This window comes from Corapipo altera, unplaced genomic scaffold (assembly GCF_003945725.1).
Source record: "Corapipo altera isolate COAL_440 unplaced genomic scaffold, ASM394572v1 359, whole genome shotgun sequence".
NCBI classification, from domain to species: Eukaryota; Metazoa; Chordata; class Aves; order Passeriformes; family Pipridae; genus Corapipo; species Corapipo altera.
The window spans coordinates 2,861,870-2,889,151 of record NW_020884948.1 but is presented as its reverse complement, the minus strand read 5'-3'; the positions used below and the strand labels follow the sequence as shown (position 1 = coordinate 2,889,151).

Below are 27,282 nucleotides of genomic sequence, written 5' to 3'. Positions count from 1 at the left end.
AAGCTAGACAAGAGAAACTTGTACTTGACTGGCTAACTAGCAGGTTCTCCTCCATAAGAGGAGTAAATCTTTTGCTGTTCTTTGTGTTTCAGTCACAGGTGTGTTGGTTGTTTTTTTTGTATTAACTCTGAAAGTTAATAGACATGCATAATACAAATACAGGTTGCTCAGTATTTGCTCTGGAGTGAGTAAGATAGGGTAAAACTGTAGTTAACCAGTGTGAAGCAAGTTACTTCCAGTATTTTTCTTCTTATATTGTAGTATTTTCAGTAAAAAGAATCTGGTACTCCTCCTTCAGTTGTCTGCCCTTTTTTTATATATATTGGCATGTCTGAAGAGAGATGAAGTTGGGCATGATATTGCAGAACTACTGAGGGTCTATCACAAGGTAGAAGGATAGTTTTCTGCTGATGATTTCAGTATGAAAATAAGAGGTAGTTAAAGTACAAAATACCATCTTGAATGGACAAGAATCTTGTATCTTTTTGTGCTGCAACATGCATTGTCTTCTGCGTACAAATTCAGGAAGGCGGGGGTGTGGAATAAATTTTTTTTCGGTATATGTCAAAATTTCAGGTATCCTCAGTTCTAGTTAAATGCATCTCTTCTTTATGGGATGGTGCAATTCGTGGCTCACTGTTCCCTCCACTGTTACCTCAGGTAATTCACAGTCTGTTGCTGTGATTGCAAGATGAAGATGAAAACTCTTCGTAGCTGCTCTTTTGTTTATGATGTAAAGCAGCGCATCAGGACTGTTGAAAAAGGTCTAAAGTGCATTAGCAGTATTTTGACCTTGAACAGTTTTGAGAGTCATGTTACTGTAAACCAGTTGCTTAACTTGCTACTGTCCTACCTGTTCTTTTCAGTATTTCTGTTAGAGCAGAGTCAAGAGAAGTGAACATGTGCTTATTTCTTAGTCACTGCTCCTCTGACATGGTGGCAGGAACATGGTGAATAGCTAAACAAAATTAGCATTTAAATCTTTTAGAACAAGGTGGCATAGAGTTTTGAGTTGGAGCATTTAATTTTGGGAAGAGCAATGTGGTTAAATTTATCTTTTACCAACATGAGTGAAGACTTTTTTATTGTATCATAGGAATACAAGGTGCAAGGGTAGTTAATTCTTGTATAATGTAGACATGATAATATCAACAAATGAATGTGCAGTGAACTGGAAAAAAATAATTCTGATTTTTGCACTTCTATGTATATTCAGTAAAACTTGCTACAAATTGCAAATTTTCTAGTACAGAGTTACCCAGAGGTTACTTATTGCTGCTGGCAGGCTCTAAGCCCCCTTGCTATCACCTGAGGGTGCATTTTGCTGCTTCAGCAGTTCTCTTCTTGCAGTAGACCCTCTGTAGCTACATTTTGGGAAGGACAACAACCCCGTTGATTGTTTGGGAAAAAGTTGACAAATATGGTTGTACTAACCTAAAGAAAAAAGGTTGTTGGTTTTTTTTTTAAAAAATGGTGATCTGAAGAGGTACAAAAATATTTATAAGTTCACATCATGAAGAAAACATAGGTGATGTCTGGTTGTTTTAGCAGACAAAAACTGTGACTTGAATAGTGATCTGTTCTTGTTATACATTACTCTTATCTGTACAAAAATAGTAATGTAATTATGTCAAGAATCTCCACAAAGTGTTGCAATCTGTCTCATGCAAAATGCATGATATTGCATTTATTTGTTTTGCAATATCTTCTAGAAGTCTGGGATGGAGCCTGAATTTCTGATGTGATATATACTCTACAGACACATAACAAAAACCTTGTTCCAAAATTTTGATGCACATAGATTTAAGATTTATTTTTTTTCAGGTATCCTAAAAAGAGCTTCTAGTTTTATTTTTTTGGTTATAACTTTCACTTTGCCTAATATTCACACTGATTATGGTATAAATTTCCTTTGCAGTTTACGTGTGAACTTGGACATGGGTAAGGCAGCCTATGGGTGGATGATTATGAAAGATGACAATATTCCTGGAACAGTTGTTCGAACTAGCACCATACCAGAAGAGTTGGGACGATTAGTTTATTTACTAACGGATAAAACAGGTATATCAGGTTACAATTCTGAAATATGATACTTTTATAAAATTTCTAAACTTTATACTGTATTTGAATATGCTAACGTAAGAGTAGATTTAGACTACTGCTTTTTGTTTTTCAGTAAAGTTTTAAGCATGTTCTTGAGGACTTTGTACCAATAGGCTTAGGTAGGCCAGTACTTACATGCTAAAGTCAGTATTTGGTAGTAATCTGATTTATTCTGGTGGGAGCACTCCTTATGTAGTAAGAGGACACTGAATTGCATGAGAAAGAGCACCACATATCTCACTCTGAGAAGATTCTGGAATAAGGAGTCACTCAGGACGCTGTTTTATTCTGCACTTCATTTCTACTGCAGTATTGTATGATAATAACAGTTAAGAATAACCTTTGAGAGAGCAAGTCATTTCCAAAACAAGTCATAACACCAGCTTCCAAAATTAGATCTGCTGTCACTATGAAGTTAGTTGCTGTTTAAGTTACAAAGGCCAGTTCTAGAGCTGCTGAATGATTTAATCTTCAGAACTGTAATCTGTTACTCCACCTCACCTGGTATACTGGAACCTGCAACCTTTACCAGGATCGGAAGGTAGGTACCAAGTGTGTGAAGTAGTAATAGCTTGTGTTATGCTTTCTTGGTTCTTTCTGAGATTGAATAAATCATTTCTGGTAGATCTGCTGGGTTTTTTAAGAAGTTGAACTTTTGAACTGAGAAAGTTGTTTCTCAAAAAGCTGAAGAATTCTTTTAGTGGTTTGAAATAGAATATAGTTTAAAATCATGAGAAACTGTTGGGAAGGGCAGGGGTTGACCTCTGTTATACTGTTCAGAAAGCATAATACACAGTTTATATCTCCTTCTGTTTAAAATAGTTCTACATTCTCTCCCATGCTGAACACTTCCATTACTGCGTATTTTGAAGTGAAATGTAAATGTAGTATGTTGTCCCATTTTTAAAACACATTTTCATTTTTATTCTATAGGTATGTATGTTATCCTATATATGTCTGAATACTGTTCCTCTATTTTATAAAAGATCAAGTCAACTACCACCTTTCTTAGTATGTAGAAAAGTGTATTGCTAATTATAGTGTGGTAATCCTTCAAAGCAAGTGAACAATTCTTTTAACAAGTTTTATTTCAGTTAGCTAATGATTTCTATGTATTTGAAACTACTTATTGATTTTAATTGTACCCTTCATCATGATAATTTATGTAACTTTGAGTGCTGTCACATTGAAGACTTGAAATATGTAATTTACAGCATATGTTTGGAAAAAGAGAAGTATGTTCTAAAATAATGAATTTTCAAAACAATGTAGTAGCGTTGACTTGCCCAGAGCACTACTTTGTAAGCAAAGCCAACATCTACTTTTTAAACTTTGCTGAAAGAAATTCCAGTTACTGTACTAACCTGAAAATACAGTTCAATCTACTTACAGTCAGACTGCACTGAAAATTTTAGGTCTTGCTAAATAAAATTTGCTCACACAACTCTATGATGCAGGAATTATATTCTGACTTTAGTGACCAGCTTGTATTCTGAGGCATAAGAATCAGTATATTATCTTCTTTTCCACAAGCTTTAGGTACCTCCTACCCTGTTTGAGAATTAGAAGGTTGTTTGCAAAAAAGGAAAAAAAAAAAAGCTACCACTGTTCTACTTCTAGGAAAACAACCAGTACACAGAGTAAAAACAAAGTTTTTCCCCTTTAAAAAATCCAAACACCCCAAACCACAAAATCCCCCATAAAAATTAGTGATACTGGATTTTCAAAGCAAAAATATGGTGTTATATCCATAAATCTTTGAAAGGGTACATTTTATTGACTTGCATATACAAAGAGGGAAAACCCTCTTATGCTGCTGATGGGTTTTTTTGTTTGTTTTCAACCTACATCATCCCACTTGCAATCACAGTAGATTTGTTTAAATTTAAGAAGCAGTGCTTGTATTCTGTCCTTTCAGAGTGCATACTTAAAAGGGGCTAAAAGGGGCAACTGTTAAAAGGCTTTTACCAGACAATGTGTTTTATATAGTTTGGAAGATAACTGGCATTCAACCTCAAAGGCTTTTCAGAAGACTAAAGTCTACTGAGCTCTGGTGAAAAGTCTGAATTTGTACAGTAGTAATGTAAAAATGAAGATAAAGGGTGTATTCTAGGGCAGCAGTTCCAAAGTGTTTTGGAAAGAAACAGAATCAGCAGTCTCACCCTATGCCATTTTATCCAAGCTGAAAGCTGATGTAAGTGAAAATAAGCCAGTAGTCCAGTAGACATCACCAGCTTCAGACCACTGACTGTGGCCTTGCAGAGATGGGAAACACTGGTCTATTTTATTAATCTTAAATGCCCTGCAAATTTTAAACTGTTCTTCATTCTGGACAAACACACTGACTGTGTACTTTTTACGCAAGTATACTGGTAGCTACTTCCAGTTTCCTTTCCTGAATACATTTTTCTCATTCTGCATTTATGATAAATGTGAAACATACCATTTGGTAGTGAACAAAGTCTGTAGAGTTAATCCATGTTTGACATTGCATGATTATACACTGTTCATGACAGCTGGCCTCAAGACTTTCTTGTTTGAATTTTCCTAGTCATATAAACCAGTTGACTCTGTTCTTTTGCCTACTTAAGGCCTGGCTGTCATATGAGAAAGAAGAGAATCAGTTTTGTAGCTATCTGTCCAAGTGGGTGCTACCTAAAAGCAGCACTAAAAGGCTGGTTTAGTTAAATGTAAACAGGTGACATTTTTCTCAGAACTGAAAATGAAAGGGAATCCAGAGAACTGTCTGCAGAAATCTTATATTGTGGTCCAAGCTTCGCTGGAAATGATTGAGAATTAGTTGTTGAGTCTAAGGAGCATTGCATTACTAACATAATTGCAAGGTAGTCCTTTGTATGATTGTAAATTGGGTTTGTGCTTCATCAATAAGCTTTTTGACAAGAAGCGTCCATCACAGTGGCTCTCTCATTTGCCACAGTATAATAGAAAATGAAGTATCCCAATAATTGCATTATAGTTTCCTTATTGTGGGACAAGAAAGCAATGTGGTATAATTAGGTTTGATTGGAGTGCATGTTTCCGGTAAGATCTGAAATTAATGATGTTGCTATAGTGACACATCTGCGGCCACCAGTGCGTGAAACATAAAGTAATTCATTCGACAAGAGAAGACATCTGTTAACTGCAAGGATGCAGAGCATATTGACACTGACCAGAAATACTAGACGTTATGTGATAAATGAACAAATGATGCTGAAACAGGAGGACAGATAATTTGTACTTAATCTGCTGGGAGAACTTTAATCTTCTCACTGGTTGCATTTGACAATGCCATTGTTTAAAGAACAATGCTGCAGAGAACTCATAAATTTTAAAACTTAACTCAGGGTGCAGCCTATTAAAGCAATACATTAATTCCTTTGTTAGGGAGTTTTTATCTTCATGTAGAACAAAGCCATTACTAAAAACACCCACTAAAACAACAGGTTTTTTAGGACTTACATTTTAATTATAGTATCCATTACCCATAATGCCATGTTGTTTGGACTTGAATCACATATAAGTTTGACAGAAAGGCATCATCCGTTGTGGCGAGGGCCAGGGGGAGGGCATTTTTTGCGAGCTTGATAGCTCCTCTTCTCTAGGCATTCAAATCATGAAAGAAAAATAAAGATATTTGGTAATATTTAATGAACATTTTTGTTGATTAGTATGTGGCAAACCTTCTGCTGTTCATGACAACTACCAGTGTGTTCAGCTAAAACAAATGCGTACAGTCTTCCAAATGTAGTTATTTACTAATGCATGCACTTGTATTTGAGTTCTGTAATTAACATTTTAGCGGGTATTTGGACCAAATGAGATACTTACAGATATAATGGTTGAGCAGATGCATAGAGCAATGGGATTCTTGATTTTTCTGGTAAAGCCCTTCATTAAAGGTTGGTGTATATGGGCTTTTGTGTCAAACGTGCCTGATATAATGTACTATTAGAAAGTGAATTTCAGTAATTTTTCTGAAAATTAATCTTTTTATTTTATACTCTGAGTCTTTAGCTCTTCAACATAAGCAACTATAGAGAAAGATTAATTAAAAAAATGCTGATGGAATAACATCTCTCCCTTTACTTAGATATATATATATATATATGCTACTGCTTTTATACTTCCTCTCCCTCTGTGATTTTTAGTACCACTGGGTTTGCAGGGTGAGTAGAGCAGACTATGAATGGAACATGTTGATGGACAGGTCCTACAGGAAGCTTCCAGACATGGACTCACAGAAAATAAGCCAAAAGAATCCTTACATTTTGTCTTCTGTTGGACTCTCATAGACTGAAAATACATAGTGTATCCAGTGAGCATGGATGCCACTCTTATATACTAGTGTTGTGCTTGTGGGAGGCAGGAGGCACAGAGAAAATATATACTACTATTCATAACTGTGTTACCTGTTACCTCTGTTGTTACTATCTGGCCAGGAAAGAATAAACATAGCTTAGCTCTCTATCTTTTCCCTCATTCTTAATGGGCTGTACTGGGATTTATTTGGATCGAGGTTTTGTGGTGGTTATGTTTATGGCCTCTTTATAAGTGGAGCAACTGAGTGAGCAGACCTATTCTATATATATTTACCATGAGTTTTTTCATCTTCTTTTTAGATACTATACCAGGTTATGTTTTTTCTAGGGTTCACGGAAAGAATTTGTGTCTCCAGATTTTTACCAACAATCTAATTACTAGGATTGCTGGGCCTGATCCCCCTAAAAGTTTCCATAGAAATACTCACATTTACCCTGACTTTTTATCTGTTTAAGCAAATACTTCAAACAAAATACTTACATTTTATGAAAAGTTACCCTCTTAATTTCCTATAAAGTTATTAATTCCTCTACTGTATATATTTTCTTGCTTTTTCTTCTTTTGAACTTTTTAGATAGTTGATATTGCTCCAAATTGCCATCTAGTAATGGCAATAATAGTATCAGAAAGATCTGCATCTGCTTCTCAAAAAACAACAACAACAAAAAAATCTCTACTGCTCTGTTGTGAATCACATCTGTTGCCACCCAGGGAATGATGCCTTCAGGACTTTTTCCTTAGAAATTAATTTCCTCTTTGCCTGCTTTACTCTGTGTTTAATGATACAATTGTAGGGGGGAAAAAAAAAAAAAAGCTCTTGGCCTCATTAAAGAACACACTAAATTTTTCTCTAGCAGTTCTATACTAACTTTTTTTGTCAGGCTATTTTCCTTGTGTGCTACCTGCATTTCAGAGCAAAGTTCAAGAATGTATAATAGTAGTAGATTATATGTTGACTAGCATAATTTCTGGGAGCTTTTCTAAAATAAGCCTTTTTAAAATTTAGTAACTCTTTATATTAACAATGTCCTGAAAGAAAAATATTATTAAAAAAAGAAGGCTCTTTGACTGTTCTATAGTACTTACCACCTTGAGCAGACTACTGAGCTTAGTTTTCAGTTGTTTTTCGTGTTCAAGAAGTAGACTACATTAGAAAATCTGCCTCTAGATATTTGAAGGGTTTACATTTTGGAGCATAAAGTAGAAGTTGTGTTGTTTTGTCAAGGGATATTAGTTTTCAACCAAAACACTTAAATTTTAAGACAGAACGTCTGCTGGAGTTATAACATGGTTGATTGACACTATATAATATCTGAAAAAGTTATTGGGAATGTTTCTGTCCTATTTTGACCTTTCGTTCATTAGAAGAATTTAGAAGTAAATTCTTAATTTGTACACATGATGAAACTTAATTTCCATGCAGATGGCTGAAAAATTTGTATTTTGTTAGGGGTTTTTTTGCAGAAATTTTTGGAAGTACTTTCATAACTGCAGCTGCCCCTGTTTGTCTAATAACACATCAGATTATTATAGCTGTTCTTGAAAGTCTTACCTAGTTTTGAGAAGCATGAGCAAACAGTAGTTGTTGTTTATTTGTGTTTAATTATTTGTGGTTTGGATTACAGTTTTGTGTAGCAGGTAGATGTGGATTTTGCGGCCTCTTTTCCGATGTCATAGATGTTTCCTATTACCATAACTGATAAAAAGGATTGTGTAAATGATGTATAGGATGCAAGTATTGAATCAGGATTTCTGAATGTTTATTTCCATGTCTTCTTTTTCCTTACCTGTTTTTCCTAAATCTCCTTCTCTGATTGTTGCAAGATAGGAAAAGCCATACCTTTCTGTGCAGAAGCTTTTCTTCTCTGCTTGCTGAGAAAGAGTGGGTGGAACACACAAATTTTCCACCTATCTACCTTTCAGTCACCAAGCATGATATAGAGTTGGAGTGATTTAATGGTGTCAGAAGAAATAATCTTTCCATATAATAATCATAGGGCTAATTTTGTTTCCTGTTCAGTTTTCCCAAGCAGCAATTACAGAACTAGTGGGAAGCGGATTTGACAGTTGCCTGCTGTCTCACCTTTTGAGTAGCATTTAGTTTCACAACTCCTAGGGAGTGTTTATTTTATTCAAAGACTTGGCAAAGCTAAGGGCAGTGAGAAGATACTAGCATGCCTGGAAAGTAAGGAAGGTGATGCAGATTTGCTTGGAATGAATATTGTTGCAAAGTGGGTGGGTTTTGGTTTCACTTTCTTTTAGAAATAGAGATTTTAGTATATCATGTTTATTGGTAGAAACTTTCATGTTTTTCATATGCAAACTGGAGATTGAATTTTTCTAGTCTCAAGTTAAAAAAAAATTAATCAAATTTAACAAAAGGTCTCAATAGAAGTACAACTCCTAAAGGCAGAAGTAATTTCTCATGGTTTTGTATGATTACTGTAAAACAAAATAATCTTCTTCCGTGTATAAAAGTAACCAAAAATTTCTGATTTGCTAATTTTAGAGATCTGGTAAAGAGGGAATTTGGAATGATCATCTAGTACAGGAAGACATAGTTTGATAGTCCAGTGTGGTGGTACAAAGATGAAGTGTCACTGTACAAATATTACCAGGGAGTAGGAAACACCTCAAGTGTAACTGGGAAAGACATGAGGCTTTAACAGCCCTCATGAGTCTTTGAAGATCACTGATAGTTCTGGTCCTAATAAGTGCATAAATTGGATGCTACTGGCCAGACGGTTTTGTTTTGCAAATAATAAAAATAGCATGTGTCATGCTTTTAGTCTTCTTTCCTCCTGTAGCTTAGCATGTATTTTGGTGCACTGGGACAAAGACACAAAATAAAAATTGTCTAGATAAATAAAATTAGTATGAAATATTTTATTCTGCAGTATTTATTTACAGATAATTATGATATCCTCCATTTAAAAAATATTGTAGAAACTTCAAGGATGTCAGTTCTGGTACCATGTTATGTTTATTTTTTTATCATCAGATTTATGTATTTTAATGACCCAAAACTGTGTGGTTAAATATAAGAATAGCTTTATACTATATTAATTTGGCTTTGCCTGAATAGTCATGGAAAAAAAAGTTTTAGGAAGGGCCATTATTAAAGTAATCTTTTGTGAGCTGACCATGGGAAGCTACGCAGTAGTGACCTCTTTTTTGCCTCATATACCCCATAATGAAAGGCAGAAGTCCCCACCCCTCAATTAGAGGTTTTTCAAACCAGAGGATGTGACTAGTTGGCAGAGGTGGATGCAAAGTGTCAGTCTGACTTGACACCCTGTAGTTTCTTACAAATGTGAAGTGAGGAGGGAAAACGCTGATTTTGTTCATTCTGCCTTATTCCGGTTGGAGGCTGAATCTGTCAAATGTCGAAGTGGTGTTAGATCTTAATGACTGACTCCAGATAACAGTGAATGTGCCCATTTGCCTGAATGTCTGCCTTCATACACAAAGTGTGGGGGATATCTGTATGAATTTTGGTGTTCCATGGTTTTGTTTTATTTTGTTTAGATTTTCCGATACATGGTGCAAACTCTTGCATTAGCTTTCGAGAGTCAGTTTCATCCACATATTGCAAAGTCTATCGGTTGTATAAAAAGAAAAGTTTTTGTCTTCTTTTAAGTTTACCAGTTTAGTTATTGGAAAAATAAGCTTGCAGGTGGAACCAGTTATTTCTTCCAGTATGACTAACACTGATCTTTCTCCACATACATGCCTTTCATTAATTAAATTGATGCTAACTCATGATTCATTCCTTCTTTCCAGAGGAAAGAAGGGGGGGGGGGGGGGGGGGGGCCTTCTCACAGTATTTTTCATTGGTTTGTGATATTCTCCTCCTTTATTACAGGAACACTTACCCAGAATGAGATGATATTTAAGCGCCTCCACCTAGGTACTGTGTCCTATGGAACAGACACAATGGATGAAATACAGAGTCATATTATAAGCTCTTATTCACAGGTATCTCATTTCATAAATTATTTACCTTTAATATGAAGGGGTTTTTTTTAACATCATTGAAGTGTTGTTGTTAATGATTATATCTAGAAATTTGGGATGCTATGAAAGTTGTCATGTGTGGGTGTATCAACAAATATGATGGCAGGGAAAAATGTGAGACAGTACATAGTACTTTCCTGATTCTGAAGTTCCTCATAATACCCACTTAAAGGAATTTACTTTTCTGTTCTCCACTAGCTGAAATCTGTGTTAGCCTGTCTGTGCAGTCCTTCTCCTGCCAAATCATCTAGGAGTAAGCTATTTATTAGAGAGACTACAAATTACAAGGAAATGTGCAGAACAACATGAACAGTAATTATATCTTTGAAGATATTCATAGACATCGAAAAACCACATTAATTGGTATAACCAAATAGTAAAACAGTAGTCGTCAAAATAAAATTTATACAGGCATATTTAAAAATTACTTTAGAAAAGAATTATTTCAAACAGCATAAAACTGGAACAGGATGGGGGGAAAGTGTGAGAAAATGGAAAACTCCATATTACTCAAGAGCAAAGTGTTCCTGTAATATGTAAGTGCTTGGTCTGAGAAGTGTACAAGAGGATTGTGGCTCCTCTTCTGTCTATGGGTCAGTTGTGGGACAAAGGAGGAAGGTGGAATTCTGCAAGCATTTCCCATGTATGCAAAATTAGGGTGCTTTCTGCAAACCTTCCTTAACACCTGGTTCTACTCTGAGGTTAGGATGGACTTTATACTTTTATTTTTATTCTTTGAAACAAAAAAGAAGAAAATTGACGGAGGAAACAAAGGTTAACTAATATTTCTGTGTTGTTTACAGTGTGATGCTAGAAATTTATATAAAAGTTCTTTTCTATACTTGGATACACAGACATGACTGGCTGACCCAGTTAAGTTGTGGACTGACTTCATTTTCTGTGTCCTCATTTTCTCTTATAAAAGGATTGTAGGATCAACAATTGATTTGAATACTTAGTTGTGCTGTGTTTTGAACTATGGCTCCCTTCTCATTTGCTTAAAATAAAAATAATAAAGTAATTTGACTCCGCACTGGACCCAGTCAATATTATGTAGCTTTTGGGAAGAGGGGCAGGAGGGAAAGCAGTGAAACTCAATACATGCTATAAGTTTTTAGTTTGAAGCTTAAATTTCTTAATTATTTCCTATCTGAACAATTCAACAAATCCCTTCTTGAATTCTTTTCCTTGGATAAATTTATTTCAGCTTAATTCTTAGTAGGTATAGCCATGAATAGTGAGTGAGATACAATAATATGCCTTGGAAATGAGATATAGAGCTCTTTGACCTAATGATCAACAGCCCAAATTTGGTTTGGAATAGGTTACTGAAAGTAACTGCTACTGACTATGTTTGTAAAAATCAACCAAACTTTTATTATTACTTTTATTATAATGTGTTCTTTGAGTATTTACAATAACAACTGTAACAGTAAATAATAATAGTTGACAGTCTTGAGTTGCACACCTAGGTCTGATTGAGTTTGACAGCTAAGCACCAGTGTTCTAGAGGAGGCATATTCACTAATACTGCTTTCATATTTTACAGCTAAATATGCTCTTTGAAAAGAATTGCACAATTCCTGGAATTCTTACTACTTAAAACTTTTACTAGTTTACTGTAAAATTTAACAAGTGGTACCCATGGTTACAAGTTTTTAGTAACTGTAACATACTTAAAATAAATAAGAAATGTGAGGGAAGCCTTTTTTCTCAATTATGGGGAAAAGCTTTCCCAAATATAGGTTTACTTTTAGTAGATGATGAAAAGAGCTTTCTTCAAACTTCCTTTTTTTTTCAGCTTTATAAACACTACTTGAGGTTTAAATAATGCTTTAATTATGCATGTCTTAGTAGCAACTCTTTAAAACAGAAGAATGATGGAGTCTTGGTAACAAACTAAGCAACTACTAAACAATTGTTTCAATCTGAAGAGTATGGTGAGGTTTATGATAATAGAAGCTGCCAGTTAGCTAGGCAGTGGTTCTTGTGTGACATTGATTTTATCCCTTGTTTGTGTTCTGTTTTATTATTACAGTGGACCTACTAGACTATTGTCATCTTAATGTAACACACAAATCTATTATAACCTGATTATATTTCCCCACTGGAAGCATTTTGTGATAGAGGGCATAATCTTTAATGGAATTTGTGTGAAATTAAATTATACAAGCATCAATAAACATAACATAATTCAGAAGGAGTAAATCAGCTTAATTTATTTGTGACTGTAATGGCATCAGCGTTAGCAGAATGCAAATGCAGAGGTTTAAAGCAGTAGCTGAAAAGCAGTGCCAGATGAGCAGAAAGTTAAACCCTTTATTAGACAACACTGTAATTTGATGGGCAGAATGTTCACGGTTCAGCAGATAGCAGTCAGGAGGAAAAAAGCATGGATTCTGAAAACATTTTCTGAGTTACCCTGGAGCTTTTGGTAGTACAGAAGAGCTTTTGGTAGTACTGCTGATATATTTAATCTACTGACTTTTAAAAGAGGAAAAAGACCTAACCAGCAAAAAAACAATAAAACCACCCCCCCCCCCAAACTTGTTTTCAACTAATTATAAGCATTTCAGAGGAAGATCAGTTCTGTAGTGTGCTCAAGCATTTCTGAAGGACAACATAAAATAGTGCTAGTTCAGTGGTTATGCAGTAGTAATGTGATCTTCAAAGATGTGTCAAACTTGTATTTTGCATGATTATTTTATTAGATTATTGCGGTTGTATAAGGAGAAACACATTTCAGCCTGCAGCAAAAGCATAAAGCTGCATTAGTTCACAAATAATACAGAAATTGTATAAGTTAGAAATTAAGTCAGAAATATTTGTATTTTAATTATTCCTAATATTTATACTCTAAAATGATCCTGCTTTTGTTCTTCTGTTCTCATCTCTTCTTCTGATCTTTTCTGAGCACCACACATATGGTGATCTTTTAAAATACAGAGATTTAGGTGAAGATTTAAAAGAAAAAGTTTTCTCTTCGGTTTGATGGCACAGGTGAAGAAGAAAAACAAAACACCACCCTTGCAATTTTGTCTTGGTGTTTCTGAACTTATCCAGTTAGTTGCTGGTTTAAATACTTTTTTTTTTAAGAAAAACCCAATTCATAGAATGTGAAGGACATTAAAGGACTATTGTGACAGATCACTGAAAAATGTCAAATCTGAAGTAAGGTAGGTACAGTTTCTGCAGAATCCAGTCAACCTCTTCAACCCTTTTACTGTATACTTGTTTTCGTAGCACATTTTTCAGTTGTCTTCCGACTCTGTTACTGAAATGCAAGGTGAAGAGCCCACAGTTATCTATCATTTCTTAAGAAAAGTAAGTGAGGGTTTTTATGAACTGCAAACTGAATGAGTTAACAGTAGGTTATCATTTATCAACTTTTGTAAAGGGAACAGTCATATATATATATATATATGTGTGTTAGTATTCATGTTTTGCTTCCATTATTGAACTTTGGTTTACTATTCATTGTGTTGGGTCTCAAAGGTCCACTCTCAAACCAGCGGAAACAGTACGAGCTCAACACCATCTAGGAAACCTCAGTCTTCTGCACCCAAAGTCCGAAAGAGCGTCAGCAGTCGGATACATGAAGCAGTGAAGGCCATTGCGCTCTGCCACAATGTGACCCCCGTGTACGAATCACGGGCTGGTGTGTCTGGAGAAACAGAATATGCAGAGGTGGATCAGGACTTCAGCGACGAAAATCGAACTTACCAGGCTTCCAGCCCTGATGAGGTTAGTGTGCAAGGGTGAAAATATTAGTAGCTCATAAAGAACAAAGTAGGCTAAGTTAAAAAGAGAAGAACTGTGAAGGAAGAGTGTTTTAGGCAGGAGTTTCTTTAAAATTAGTAGTAATCTGTTTTTATTTTTTCTAGTGCTGTAGGAAAGATCTAGTGTTTCTTTGTTGCATAAAAGTGATTTCAGTTATTTGACTAAAAGATCTGTGAAGTCAGTGCTTTGGGATCAATACTGCGTTGAGGATTGCAATTTAAGCGATTAGGTGTATTCTCGAAACATTAATGTATGTATGAATCATAGCATACTATTAAAGGGAATATGAAACTACTCTGAGTGATGGACAACCAGGTACATTAGCTAGAGATGCTACCAGTTACGGAAATGTATAGATTCTTAACAGGAAAAAAAAACCCTACCTCAGACATGCCTGTAGAAAAACTTTTGAGCTTCAGACCCTAGGTAACTTCATAATCTTCAGGGTTCAGTCAAAATTACATCAAGTGTAGCACAAATTTAAAAACCCATTTCAATAAAAACACACGTTTGACTTCCATTGAAATCCAAATTTTAAACAAATCCCACTGCATTCACTGGATTTGAGTTATTTTTCTGAATAATCCTGTCTTGTGCCCTAAATTGATTGCCTAAAATTCAATCTAAAAAGATACTAGAAGAGAGAGGCAAAGCTTGTGTTTCAGGATACTGCAAAATAAGTTCACTTTATAAAAACACGCGGGTGGTTGATACAGAGAAATAGTATTTCAAGGTTGGTTTGCATCTGAAAGTGAGCAGCTTGAGGGGCATCTTTGTTTTAAAGAATCTCTAGGATTGTCTGAAGCTTGGATGTGCTGTTAGTGTTGTAACCACAGTAGATTAGTCATAAGTAGAAGGGCATTGTTGTACTTTGTGAAGAAGGGAGTTTGTATCTAAAAGCCTGAATATTTTTCTAGCTGAATAAGTTTATCTAATACAAGACAGTGTTTCTTCCACAAACTTCATCTTGCCACAGCATAGTGTGTTATTCATGGTACACATTTGGCTTTCATGTCTAATATGTCACCATATGTAATGCTAAACAAAACTTCAGCAGTTCAAACTACAAGCTTTAATTGCTGAAAGTGTAATGAGTCTATAACAAGTATTTTTTAGGAATGCAAGAAATAAAATTAGATTTGGCTTCATGTAGTACAGAACTAGCAGGCATTACATGCAGTTCCAATGCTGTAAACACAGTTCATAGTGTCAAAGCATTGTAGAATGTGAAGAAATGGCTGGTTCTTGGTGATTAAAAAATGGCAGTCAATGTTTTTAAAAATAAACTCTGAGCAGGACTTGAGACGCTTCTCTTTGGCTAAAATCAGTAATCCATAATACTATATGTGGTGTTATCCAGTGTGGGCTGATCTGCATTATGAACTGAGAATGCTGAAAGGGCATTTGTTTATGCCAGAAGTATACTGTAAATATAGTTTGTTAGTGTAGTTGTATAATGTTTGACTTGTATTATGCACAAATGTACACATTTTCATCTGCACATAGATTTATATTCGCTGAATACATCAGTTTAATGAGCCTGTGAGGTACTTCTGAATGTAATGAATGACTGCATGAGCAAGTATCTGCCTATGAAGATACGATGGCAACTTTTAAATTAGGTAAACATTCTACTTTAATAGCCAGAGGTATTACTAAGTCAGGTGAAGAGACATGCAGTTGAGAGAGACTATTTTGAGTTTTTTCTCCTACTTGCTCTTCTCTCCCTGTGGGCTTTTATATATTCATTCAATTGTTTGAAACCTGAAAATGCTACCATGAAGAGCAGTTCTCCTCCCATATTTGCTAAAGGAAGCAGGTGTAAGACTCAAGAATTATGCAAGTGGTGCCCTGGGAAGACTGTAGGGAGTTTGACCTTGGTAAGAGGAAAGGAAAGTTGATAAAGTGCTAATACAACAGATCTGGGACTCAGGGTGGAAAGGGAAGTGGAAAAAGAAATTGACAACAAAGAAACTGTTAGCGCTTCGAGGGACAGAGTGCACAGATATCGTTTTAAGAGTGATTTTTTTATCATTTCAACTCATACATTAAAACTATATGACAGTGAAATGAAAAACTTACGTTCTGAAACACAGCATTAAATTTCCGTTTTGTTTCTCACAGATAATGCTTGAAACACTAGTAAAATTATCATATCGAACAAATATGCTTTAATATAATGAGAAATGGATGTTAAATGGAGTCTTATAAAATGATGAAGCAACAAAAAACATGTAAACAGCATAAAAATTGCAGCATGACAGCAAAAAGCCTAAGAGTTGAAAGACTAGCAGGTCTTTATCATAATTTTTTTAAGACTTCTATTGATGCAATGTTTGCAAATCACTGGAGCCTAAGGAAAATAATGTAAATGGTTCATTATTTAGCTTATTGAACTTTTCTGCAGTTAGGTTGACGGATGATGCCAATGTTTCGCAATCACCGGAGTACCATTTTAAAAGCATTTTTTATTGAATAAAGTGCTTTGAATATTGCACCCTGGAGCTTTATTTAGGGAAATGGTTCAATTGATGTTTTCTGTTTAACCTCAGCACTGACCTATCACAACATATTTGGTTAATAAGCAACATTATCATTTAATAGACTTAACCAGTTTTATGCATTGTACTTTCTCAACGTTACAACTCTGTTCTCTTAGATATTGTTTATGGATCTGGTTTGATTGCAGTCTTTTGAAACAAGATGTTATTTGCGCAGTTATCTGTTGCATTGTATAATACTGCATGATCTCACCATAGGATATAAAGAGCAAAGAACAGTATGTAACTATAAACTATTCTCCCGTGTAAAAGGTATACGAAGCAGTTTAGTAATATGCTGACATACTATATCCTTAATGAATTGACTTGAGGAGCTCATTTGAAATTCCTCACATCTGTGTGTATATGTGTGCATCTATATACAGATAAAATATAACCATAACAAAGTATGCACATTTGGAAGTAGGTACATTCATCATAAAAGATGTATTTATCTATTGTTAGAGTAACCTGAGATAAGTAACTGATTTTGTATTCATAATGCAAACCCTACTTATGCCAGGCTCTTTGTTTCTTATGATAAGTGATCAATATTTCATTTTCTCTGAAAGAGTGGAAAGTTTCATTTGTCTGTCACTTGTCCTCCCTCTACAGCTGAAGCATAGCAGACAATAAACATTCACTGAGAACTCACTGAAAAAAAAAAAAGAAGAAAGCTCCTACTTGGCCATCATAGGTGTGGGGTCACCTCATCTATAGAAAGCCAGCTACCTTAATGTAATGAACAATCATAAAAGGATATAAGCTAAGTAGGCTTAGCTTATAGTAGAGTTCAAAGGTCAGAGACCCAAGCAATTCAGGGCATGCTATGAACAGGAGCCTTTAAAGACCTTTGCTCCCCTTGGTCAGAAAAGGTTGATCAGTCATGATTTTTAATGACTACTTACTCTCATAAACCAGCCATTTATTGGTTATGCTTTGTCCTGCACTGTTATATTCTCAAGCATTTTTAATTCCAGGATCTCGAACATTTAAATACTACCTTAAAGTGTGGTCAGTTATTTAATTCCAACGTTTCTGTCCAGAGACAACAGAGTTGCTAAAATTAATTACAGTGATACAAAGCCAATCATTTAAAAACAGACAGGGAAATTATATGCCCTTAGTGAAGCAGCTTTTGTGTTTACAAAAGTGAAGCTGTAATGTATGAGACATGTTGTATTGTTTAATTCATTTTATTGTGTGTGCTTATTGAAGCAAGACTAATTGTGTTGTTTTGTCAATGTATTGTGAAAAGCAAATCACTCAGTAGCATAAAACCATCACTTGCATGACCTTCGAGACCCACAAAGAATAACTACTCCATAGCTTGTCTTGAATATTGATTGGCAGTTTTTTACATGATCAAGCTGTATTTTTAAGTTAATAATTTTATTTTAATTATGAAGCTTCTTGATGAAAAGTGATGGGCTGGAAATTTTAATTATCAAATCATTGTTTATAAATATAAACAAACCAGCTGATTGGAGACATATATGAGTTGTTGCTGAACAATCCAGACAGAAACTGTTGGGAACACTCAGGCAATGGGAAAAGGAAATCTTACTGCTTCTTTCCTGTTTCCAAAGCAAAAGCTTTAACTTCAAAATGCCACATTTATAATCTCTGTATACCTTATACAACAGTCTGATTTTGAAAGCAGATCCTATTTGCTGAAGTGAAGATGCTTTTAAGTACTCTGAAAGAAGTGAACTATAGAAGCTCAGAGGGTCAGGTGGCCTCTAGTGGGGAGACAATGCTGACAGAGGCAACTAGAGTTTGAGTGGGCATGTGGTAAATAGAAGCATCTGAAAGATTTGGGGTAAGAAACACTAAATGAGGTGTTTCTCAGTAGCTCGATTCAGATCTGTTGCATTTCTGTTTCACAATGCAAGTGTTTGCTCCCTTCATTCCGAATTTGGAGGTTGCTTCTTTGACTTTGTTATGTCAGAGGTTGATATCTGTCTTTACCCTTTGAATTGCTACTGAGAAGGAAGACAACTAGCAAGTTAACAACCACAGACGTTCTCCTTGACCCCACTTACATTACCAGCCCTGGGAACACTACAGAGAGGCTTCAGGTGCACACCTGTGTCTCACCCTTTATCTACCAGTGTACATAAGTCTCTCAGGCAGCCAGTTTCCATAGGAGAGAAGCTTTGTGATAAACCAGACAAGATCCATAAAATATTAAAATCAACCTCCAACCTGGATTCAGGAAACTTGACACATTTCATCTATGTGTTTGTTTGCAAATTAATGGTTATCAGTGAATAAATATCGTTAGAATGGATTTTCTTTTAAAACAAAATGGTAACATCACCAGTGAAGACTTTTTTGTGCTTGTCCAACTGTTAATTGCTTTATTTGACTTCATCCAATATGCCAAACTCTGTAGAAGCTGCAACTGCTGCATTTTCCTGGCATTCTAGGAGTTCCTGATTTAGGCACACTAGAAATTGCAAGGCCATTTTAATGTAAGGTTTCAGAAGCGTGTTGAAGAGTAGAGAGTATACTCATAGACAGGAAACCTCAAGAGAGACTTGCCTAGGAATTCTTTTTCTGAACTCTATGTAGTCAGCCTTTCAGTATATATTTATTTGTTAAAATTTATAATGTAGATTTTCTTGCCATTTGTGATATTTATTTTTTTTTTATTTCTACATTCTAAAAGCTTCAGATATTTAATGGTAAGGTCTGACTGCGTTGTTCTGGATGCTGCTCTGATTCATTCTGAATGACGAGAGTCAAACTTGTTGTCTTGCTCTAAAATTTGTTCAGTGTCCTTTTAGGCATCTGTTTGACTCTTGAGCCTTAATGAGTCTTTTTGCTATGGTATTTGCACGGATAAATTTAAAAGAAAAAATAAATATGCAGTTGTGTGTAGGCCAGGTATGAGAACCCAAAATGACTGTGCTGAAAAATACTAATTCAAATAGTAGGTTAAGACAGGTATAAATGAAATAATAAACAGATGTGAGTCACCAAATATTGAACACTAAAGTCCTCACTGCAAAGGGACACAAATAAGATGATAAGGTATTAGTAGAAAGATGCAATTTACAGGTCAGAATGTAATAGTAACCTTTCACTGTGAAAATTGAAAATTAACCTTGGAAGTATTGGATCATTTACAGTTTATATGGTACTTTTATTGAAGAAGAAAAATCTGTAAAAAGGCTCCTGTGATTTTTGAGATTTTAAAAATGGTGTTTTTCAAAGTGTATTCTATTCTCTTCTGTAACCACGTCTCACTGTAGTTTCATTTGGTGATACCTACACAGATGGCACTACCAGGGTTTCTTAGGGGTTCACACAGGGGTTTTTTTCCAATTTTAAATTTTCATAGAAGCTACAGTGATTTACTTGCTTTGTGTGAAATTCTTAGTGAGCGTTAGTCATCACGTCTGTTGAACTGACCTAGGGACTTTACTACTTGCACATCTTTTATCAGACTGCTCGATTTTTTTTTTTTTTGTCTTACTTGAGATTAATAGCAGAGGCAGGTTCCAGAAAAATTACATGAATTTCATTATACTTACCTTTCTAGTAATTTAAAAATCTGGTCTCCAATAATGATTAGCATTTGGAAAAATAAAATTAGATTGAGGAGAATTTTTCTTTTCAGAAGCTTCCCATTTAGATATGGAATATGACTTGTATATAAACTATCAGTGCCTGAAGTATTAACTTTTTGAAGGAATAAATCACACAGTGGTGGTGATAGATATTTAAAGCATAACATAAAAAAATGCAGAAGCTGTATGCACTTCAAAGCAGCAAAATTGTAGGAAAAAAAAGGTAAATCTCTACTGCATGCATTTAAGATGCCATGTAGTGGTAGCTAATAGTGATTACTGTATAATGCAACATTTCTGGGTTTATGGAAGGGACTTTCACATGTGTGTTTGTGGGATGCAGTATTGTAAGCCTGGTTTCCATCTGATTTGGTGTGGTAAGAGCTCATACTGTTGTTGAAACAAAGTAATGAAATGATGCAAGTGAGCAAAGTAAGCTAAAAATAAGGTCCTTTGCTTATTTATTTCTTACATATTACATTGTCTCAACTTGCATGTAATTATAGATGTAATAAAATATTTTATAATGGAAATACTCCCAAAATCTTTTACTTACATAGTGGTGGTGTTTGTACAGAAATTGTATTCTGGTTTTGCATAATTTCTACTGGATGTCATTGGTGTATTGTTGAATGTATGTGGGGTTTTTATTAGAACTGTTCTTTCTGAATAATATATTCTAGATATCTAATTTTCAGTAATAAGTTCAAATAAGCTTTTATATTCTTTGTAAGAAATTCTGTAAGCTTTCTCAAGGAAAATAAGTCATTTGATGTATTAAGATTTTGTACTCAGTCTGCTGCTATTCACTTTTTTTCCCTAGATTCTTGGAAGAGTTTAGACTTTTACCCTAGCAACAGTTGTTTGGCTTTAGACTAATTTATATAACAGTATAATAGACCTTTCACACTGAAACATGTCTCTTTTTTCCTTTTTTTTTTTTTCTTTCTTTAGGTAGCTCTGGTGCAGTGGACAGAGAGTGTGGGTCTTACTCTGGTTAACAGGGATCTGACCTCAATGCAGCTGAAGACCCCTGGTGGACACATCCTGACGTACTATATCCTGCAGATCTTCCCCTTCACTTCTGAGAGCAAGCGCATGGGCATCATAGTTAGGGTAATTTTGGGGGTTTGGGGTTGGATTTTTTCAAAAAATAGTGTTACTGGATGTTTATTCTTATAGAATTTAATAGCAACTCCATCTTTCAGGGAATGCATTTCATAGGATTTTCAAATGGGAAGTTTACCTTTGACACCAGGTACACATGAAATACTAGGCAAGCAATTGTAGAAGAGTCTCTTACGTGGGAGAATGTTCATTTCACTACTTCATACTTGGCCTCTGAGGCTGGAAGTTGCCTTTAAGCCTTTCATTTTAATTTTCGTTTGTTCCTTTCACACAAAATACATTGCTTCTTCAGTGGATGAATTAACAACTGGACTATCTTACAACAGGAGTTACCATCTTCTGTACTACTGGTGCTGCTGCTTTTCAAGACCCAGTACTGGTGTCTGAACTGGCATGAATACACACCACAGGCCTAAGATTTACAAGATTTGGGCTTAGTTGCCTTATGAGGTGCTTAGTTGGGAGCACAGTAACAGTCATTAAAACCTCAGATGAAAGGAAGCCACAACACTGTTCTTAAAAGGGAATTTTAAACCTTGGAGAATGTTATGCCATCCACACTACTACATACCTTCAGTGAAACACAGCTTCAGACAACATTGTTAGATGGTTAGGTCAGTACCAAGTCCCAGTTAAACAGGTGTCACACTCATCCAATTTTTTTTATCTTCCTGTGATGCCAAGCCAGGCATACCATCAGCCTTAGGCGAGGATACTTCAGGCAGAATGTGTGCATGGTCAGGTCTGGAGAGACCTTGGCAAGTCTTTATTACATTACATGAGGTTGGCATTAGGAGCCTGCTTAACAGTAACATGTTCACAGATGTTCTAAGAAGCTTGCAGATCAGACTCAGAAGCTCCTAATTTAGATTATATTTGCCTATGTGTGGATTCACTGAATCTGCAATGAATGTTGCATCATTAAAACATCTGTAACAAGCATTTACACTAGGATATTTGTAAATTTTTAATTACCTAGGTATCTCAAAGATACAGAGCTTTTTCTGGTTTGGGTTAGATGGTGTTTGCCACCAAAGAAACAAAATAATAGCTAGAGGGGACATAATAGTGATATTTTAAAATTTAGTTTAGGGACACTGAGAATCCGTTATGCATGTTGACTTCAGTTAGAACTGATCCTCTTACATGGAAAGTAGGAGATATGCATCTTGATGGAATCAGAGATGTCATTGTAGACACTTGATGTAGTAACATCAAGTAATAAAACTTACCCACTTCTTGGCAAGGTACTTCATCTTTTATAAATGGCAATCTATTGAGTACTTCAGAAGACAATTAAATTCTTGATTTATAATTGTTTTGACTGTATAAACAGATATTCTTCCCTTCCCCCACCCCGCCCACCCCCCATTTCTTTTATAAAATTTTAGGATGAATCTTCGGGAGAAATTACATTTTACATGAAGGGTGCAGACGTTGCCATGTCCACTATTGTACAGTACAATGATTGGTTGGAAGAAGAGGTAAGAAAAAAAAAATCAAAATTTAAAAACGTTAACGTTAGGTAAAAACTAAAAATCTAAAATAGAAAACTCAGATATTATTAGAATATGTTTAAAGGAAAATCTGAGTCAATGAAGTAATGGATTTTTGAAGTTCAGTTACGCATATCCTGAATGGGTTTTAAGGGATTAGAATTATTTCCAGTTCTTGAATAACCCACAGGAAAAGCAGAGCTGGTAGTCATAGCAGAACATGTTCCTACTTAAAACAAGGAAAGTTGTTTTTCATTGACTGACCTTTCCCATAAACCCTAATTACTTCTGAGAAGTATTCTGCTAAATCTATTTATCCTGAAATGCCCTTGTTTGATCAAAATCTGCAGAGAGGTATGATTATGAATTAGAGTTTAATAAGGGTTGCATCCAAACTGAAAATTTTTTTTTCCACATCTATCAAATTTGAAATAAAATAGTGACTGAATTTCAAAGCTGATTAATATTTTTCGCTGTGTGGCTCTAGTAGGTACCAGCAGTCATCTTATTTTTGACCCTACATACAGACAGTATGTTAATACAATGATTACACCATGTATGTTCATAATGGTATTGGCAATATGAATCAATATCTGCTGCAGGGCAGTTTGATTTATTCGGGGACATGAATAAATTAAACTCCCTCAAGACCTAGCAAAATGTCATAAAAATTACTTCTGGCGATAATGATGCACAATTAATTGTAAAATACTTGTTTAATTTATTTAGCTTTATGAGGTCAAATCAATAAATGTTTGCACTGAAGAGCCTTGTTTTTCATTAAGACATGGCTGGTTTTAATGTGTAGATGTTTTTCTGATAAGAGGTACGTTCAGTGGAAAAAGAAATGTAGCTCTGCTATGTGCCTTAAAAGTAGTTTTAATTTATTTTAAAGCTTCAACCTAAAAGACATTTTCTTTAAGCTAGGAGAGGAAATCTAATTGGCTTACCAATAGCATACCACTCCATTTGGAGTACCTGAAGTATAATTGCTTTTTATTCTGTTTGTGGCTTCTCCAAAGTATTTTAATAGTCTAACAAAACCCATAAAGTTATAGTACAGATATACCCTGTTAGCAAATAGAATAAAACACGTACATGTGACTGAATATTTACATAACACCTCTGTGGTTTTGTCCCTTTAGTGTGGTAATATGGCACGAGAAGGACTGCGTACACTGGTTGTTGCCAAAAAATCACTTACTGAAGAACAGTATCAAGATTTTGAGGTATGACAGGACAATGATCTTTTGTTGTACCATATTTAAGTACTTCGAGAGGAACATTCCTCTTTTTTATTTTTTTAAGGTTGCAAAAAAGATTATTCATATTTAAAATATAGATAATTGAGGTATGGCCCAAAGCCTGTTAAAGACTTTGTCATCATTAGCGATGGTTCTTCAGTCATACGTAGGATATTGTTTTGCTTTATTATGAGACTGTACAGTGTTTCCCCAGAAGCCAGTGTAATGTTACTTCTGTAGCTACAGCATGACTTAAAAAATCTACTCGTTCTCAAAGATAAGACCTTTTCTTTTTAGATGCTGCGATGCCTAATCCTTAATAATTCTTCAGAAGGCATTCTCTTGAGGTGATTTGTCAGAAAAACCATGTATAACGTTGGATGTGGTGTAAAATAGTTCTTTTAGTCTTGTTCTTCATTAAAGATATTTAAAGTCAACCGTTTAGCCTAATGAACCCATTCTGTCTATGAGTGGTAGACTGAATGTGTACTTTATGAGTCATAGCAAACTCTTAAGTGGTTTTGTATTTGTGCAAACAGAGTCGATATAACCAAGCAAAGTTAAGCATACATGACAGAAACCTGAAGGTTGCTGCTGTTGTAGAGAGTTTGGAGCGAGAAATGGAATTGCTGTGTCTCACTGGAGTAGAAGATCAGCTGCAAGCAGATGTTAGACCAACTCTAGAGATGCTAAGGAATGCTGGAATAAAGGTACTAAATGCATACCACTGACATAACAGGTTCATTTATTAACTTTTTTTATTAAGACATAAATTATATTTGTCTATATTCAGATTCTTTCAAAGTAAGAAATATGTCAAGTCTTAAGCACATTCTGGGCATGAACTAGCAGAAACAAACAAGGTAGTGTGTGCAAAGTTCCCTTGTCCCCCATAGGTTTCATTAATCTTAAACTTACTTCCGCAGGAAAACTACCAACAGATAGATGTATGTGTGTCTCACTCATTTATCCCCTGACTGTCTACAGTATAATGTCCCAGCTGACACTACATGAGTTTGGCACAAGATTTGTGTGACAGCAATGTTTTCAGGTTTGGCACTCGAGAAGTTTTGGCAAAGATCAAAAGGTGAATTGTTTGAACTAGAATTCAGAACTGCCCTTGGAAATTGTTCAAATCATGTTGAAGGGATGGTGTTAAAAGCCTGACGCAAGAGTTTGTGCTGTGCTTTGTTCGTAGGCTGGCTTTGCAAGTCACCTGTTAGGTGAATATTAGGAGTAATACATTTATTTGAGAGAGGGTTTGAAATAAAGATATGAACAATATCTTAGGGGAGTGGGCAAGATTATATACATTTTGCTTGAAGTGTCAAATTCTGCTCCAAAAAGGTGAGTTGATTTTCCAATGGTTAAACTGAGTCAGAGAAAATGGGGTACTTCAACTTGAAAAGGAGAGTAAGTTACTTTGCTTTGCAATAAGCATGGGAAATCTCCCTTCATGAGATTGAGGAGCAGCAATGCATGGAGCTCTGCCTTGGGACAAATGATGAGGCAGTTGAGAATTTATGTTAGAATTAGTGGGCAGACCAATGTGGACAACATTATGGTGAGAGTGCACTACAGACTGCCTGAAGTGCTAGAAGAGGCTGCCTTCAGACAAGTGGAAGAAGCCTCTCGTTTTCATATTCTGGTCCTTGTGCTGGACTTCAGCCCCTCCAATATCTGCTGGAAGGGTAGCACAGGAGGGCACAAGCAAACCAGGAGAATTTTGGAGTGCAATAACAATAATTTCCTGACACAGGTGACTGAGGACTCAGCAAGAGGAGATGTTCTGTTTGTCCTCTTTCTAACAAAAAAAGAGGAATTAGTCAGAGATGTGGAAGTTGGTTGAGGAGACAGCCTTGGCCCATCCACAGTGGTATGAGAGAGTGAAGTTCAGCAGGCTCAGGAGGATCTTATTCATGTCTGTAAATACCTTAAGGTAGAGTGCAAAGAGGACAGAGCCAGGCTTTTTCCAGTGGTGCACAGTGAAAGCACAGGAAGCAATGGATGCAAACTGAAATAAAGTCCCGCTTGAATACAGGAAGAAAATTGTTTCCTGGGAGTGTGTTCAAACACTGGAGCAATTCTCCCAGAGACCTTTTGGAGTTTTCATCCTTAGGGATGGTAAAAATGGTCTTGACATAGTGCTGAGCAGCCTTCTGTAGTTGATCCTGACTTGAGCAGAGGAGTTGGACTAGATAATCTTCAGAGACCCTTCCCATGTATTCTGTTTTGTTATTCTGTTTTTAATTAATCCCTGTTACCCAAAGGCTTTCATTAACTCGTAATGCAGTGATGTGCACAATTAGAAAAATGTATGGATGGATTCAACCCTTACGATTGCATCAAAATTCTTTTTAGTACAATATACTTATATACACAGTATTTACTAAGTACTTTGATATTAGTACTTCACATAGTATTTTCACATTTACTTTTGATATTACCTCTATGTGTGGTCACTTCTGACTATTAGGTATATCCTACTTGGAATAGGTACAGAACAGGAATTATAATCAGTCTTATAGTAGACTGGAAACACATCAGATGTCCTTCAACATCCTTGGTGTTAAGGGGCTGAGCGAGCTGTCACACTTTAAGAACCTATGAACCCTCAAGGTACCTTAAGCTTTACTGCCTTCCTCCCAGTTCTTCATGGTCAGTGGGAAGGATTTCTGTGGAGTGTTGGGACTGTAGCTCTTCTTTCAGATATGCTGTTTGTTTCATTCTTTGGCTGCTGCTTTCTGATACATGACCACCAGGGTCACAGACTGTTGTGTCACATCATTTTGCTGACAAAAGTCATCTGCATCCTCACTTTTCTAATCAAGGTAGTATCAGGGCCATAAGGAAAGATTTTTATGCTTTCCCAGCTGTTCAGCTATACCAGTGGGTTTCCCCAGAGTTTCACCTTGTCTTATACCTGGAAACATTGGCCTTCGTGAGAAGGGAAGGGTAATAGAGCTGCTTGAAGTAAAGACAGTTCTTTTCTGTTTTCCATGTTATTGTGGTAAAAACTGTGTGTTAATTTCACTTAAAAATGCCTGTATCAGTATATTTTCTCAGATATTCT

The 27,282-nt window shown here is 35.5% G+C and overlaps 1 protein-coding gene across 4 annotated transcripts in view; it reads left to right on the top strand.

Annotated features, from left to right (window-relative positions):
• ATP9B (ATPase phospholipid transporting 9B (putative)) overlaps positions 1-27,282 on the top strand; it is a 157,477-nt gene that overhangs the window by 114,764 nt on the left and 15,431 nt on the right. For all 4 annotated transcript variants that reach the window (XM_027662750.1, XM_027662752.1, XM_027662751.1 and 1 more), the window contains exons 13-19: positions 1,919-2,061; positions 10,292-10,404; positions 13,939-14,187; positions 21,296-21,457; positions 22,861-22,953; positions 24,111-24,194; positions 24,749-24,919. In XM_027662750.1, coding sequence (XP_027518551.1) covers positions 1,919-2,061; positions 10,292-10,404; positions 13,939-14,187; positions 21,296-21,457; positions 22,861-22,953; positions 24,111-24,194; positions 24,749-24,919 — 1,015 coding nt within the window. The remainder of the gene's footprint in view (positions 1-1,918; positions 2,062-10,291; positions 10,405-13,938; positions 14,188-21,295; positions 21,458-22,860; positions 22,954-24,110; positions 24,195-24,748; positions 24,920-27,282) is intronic.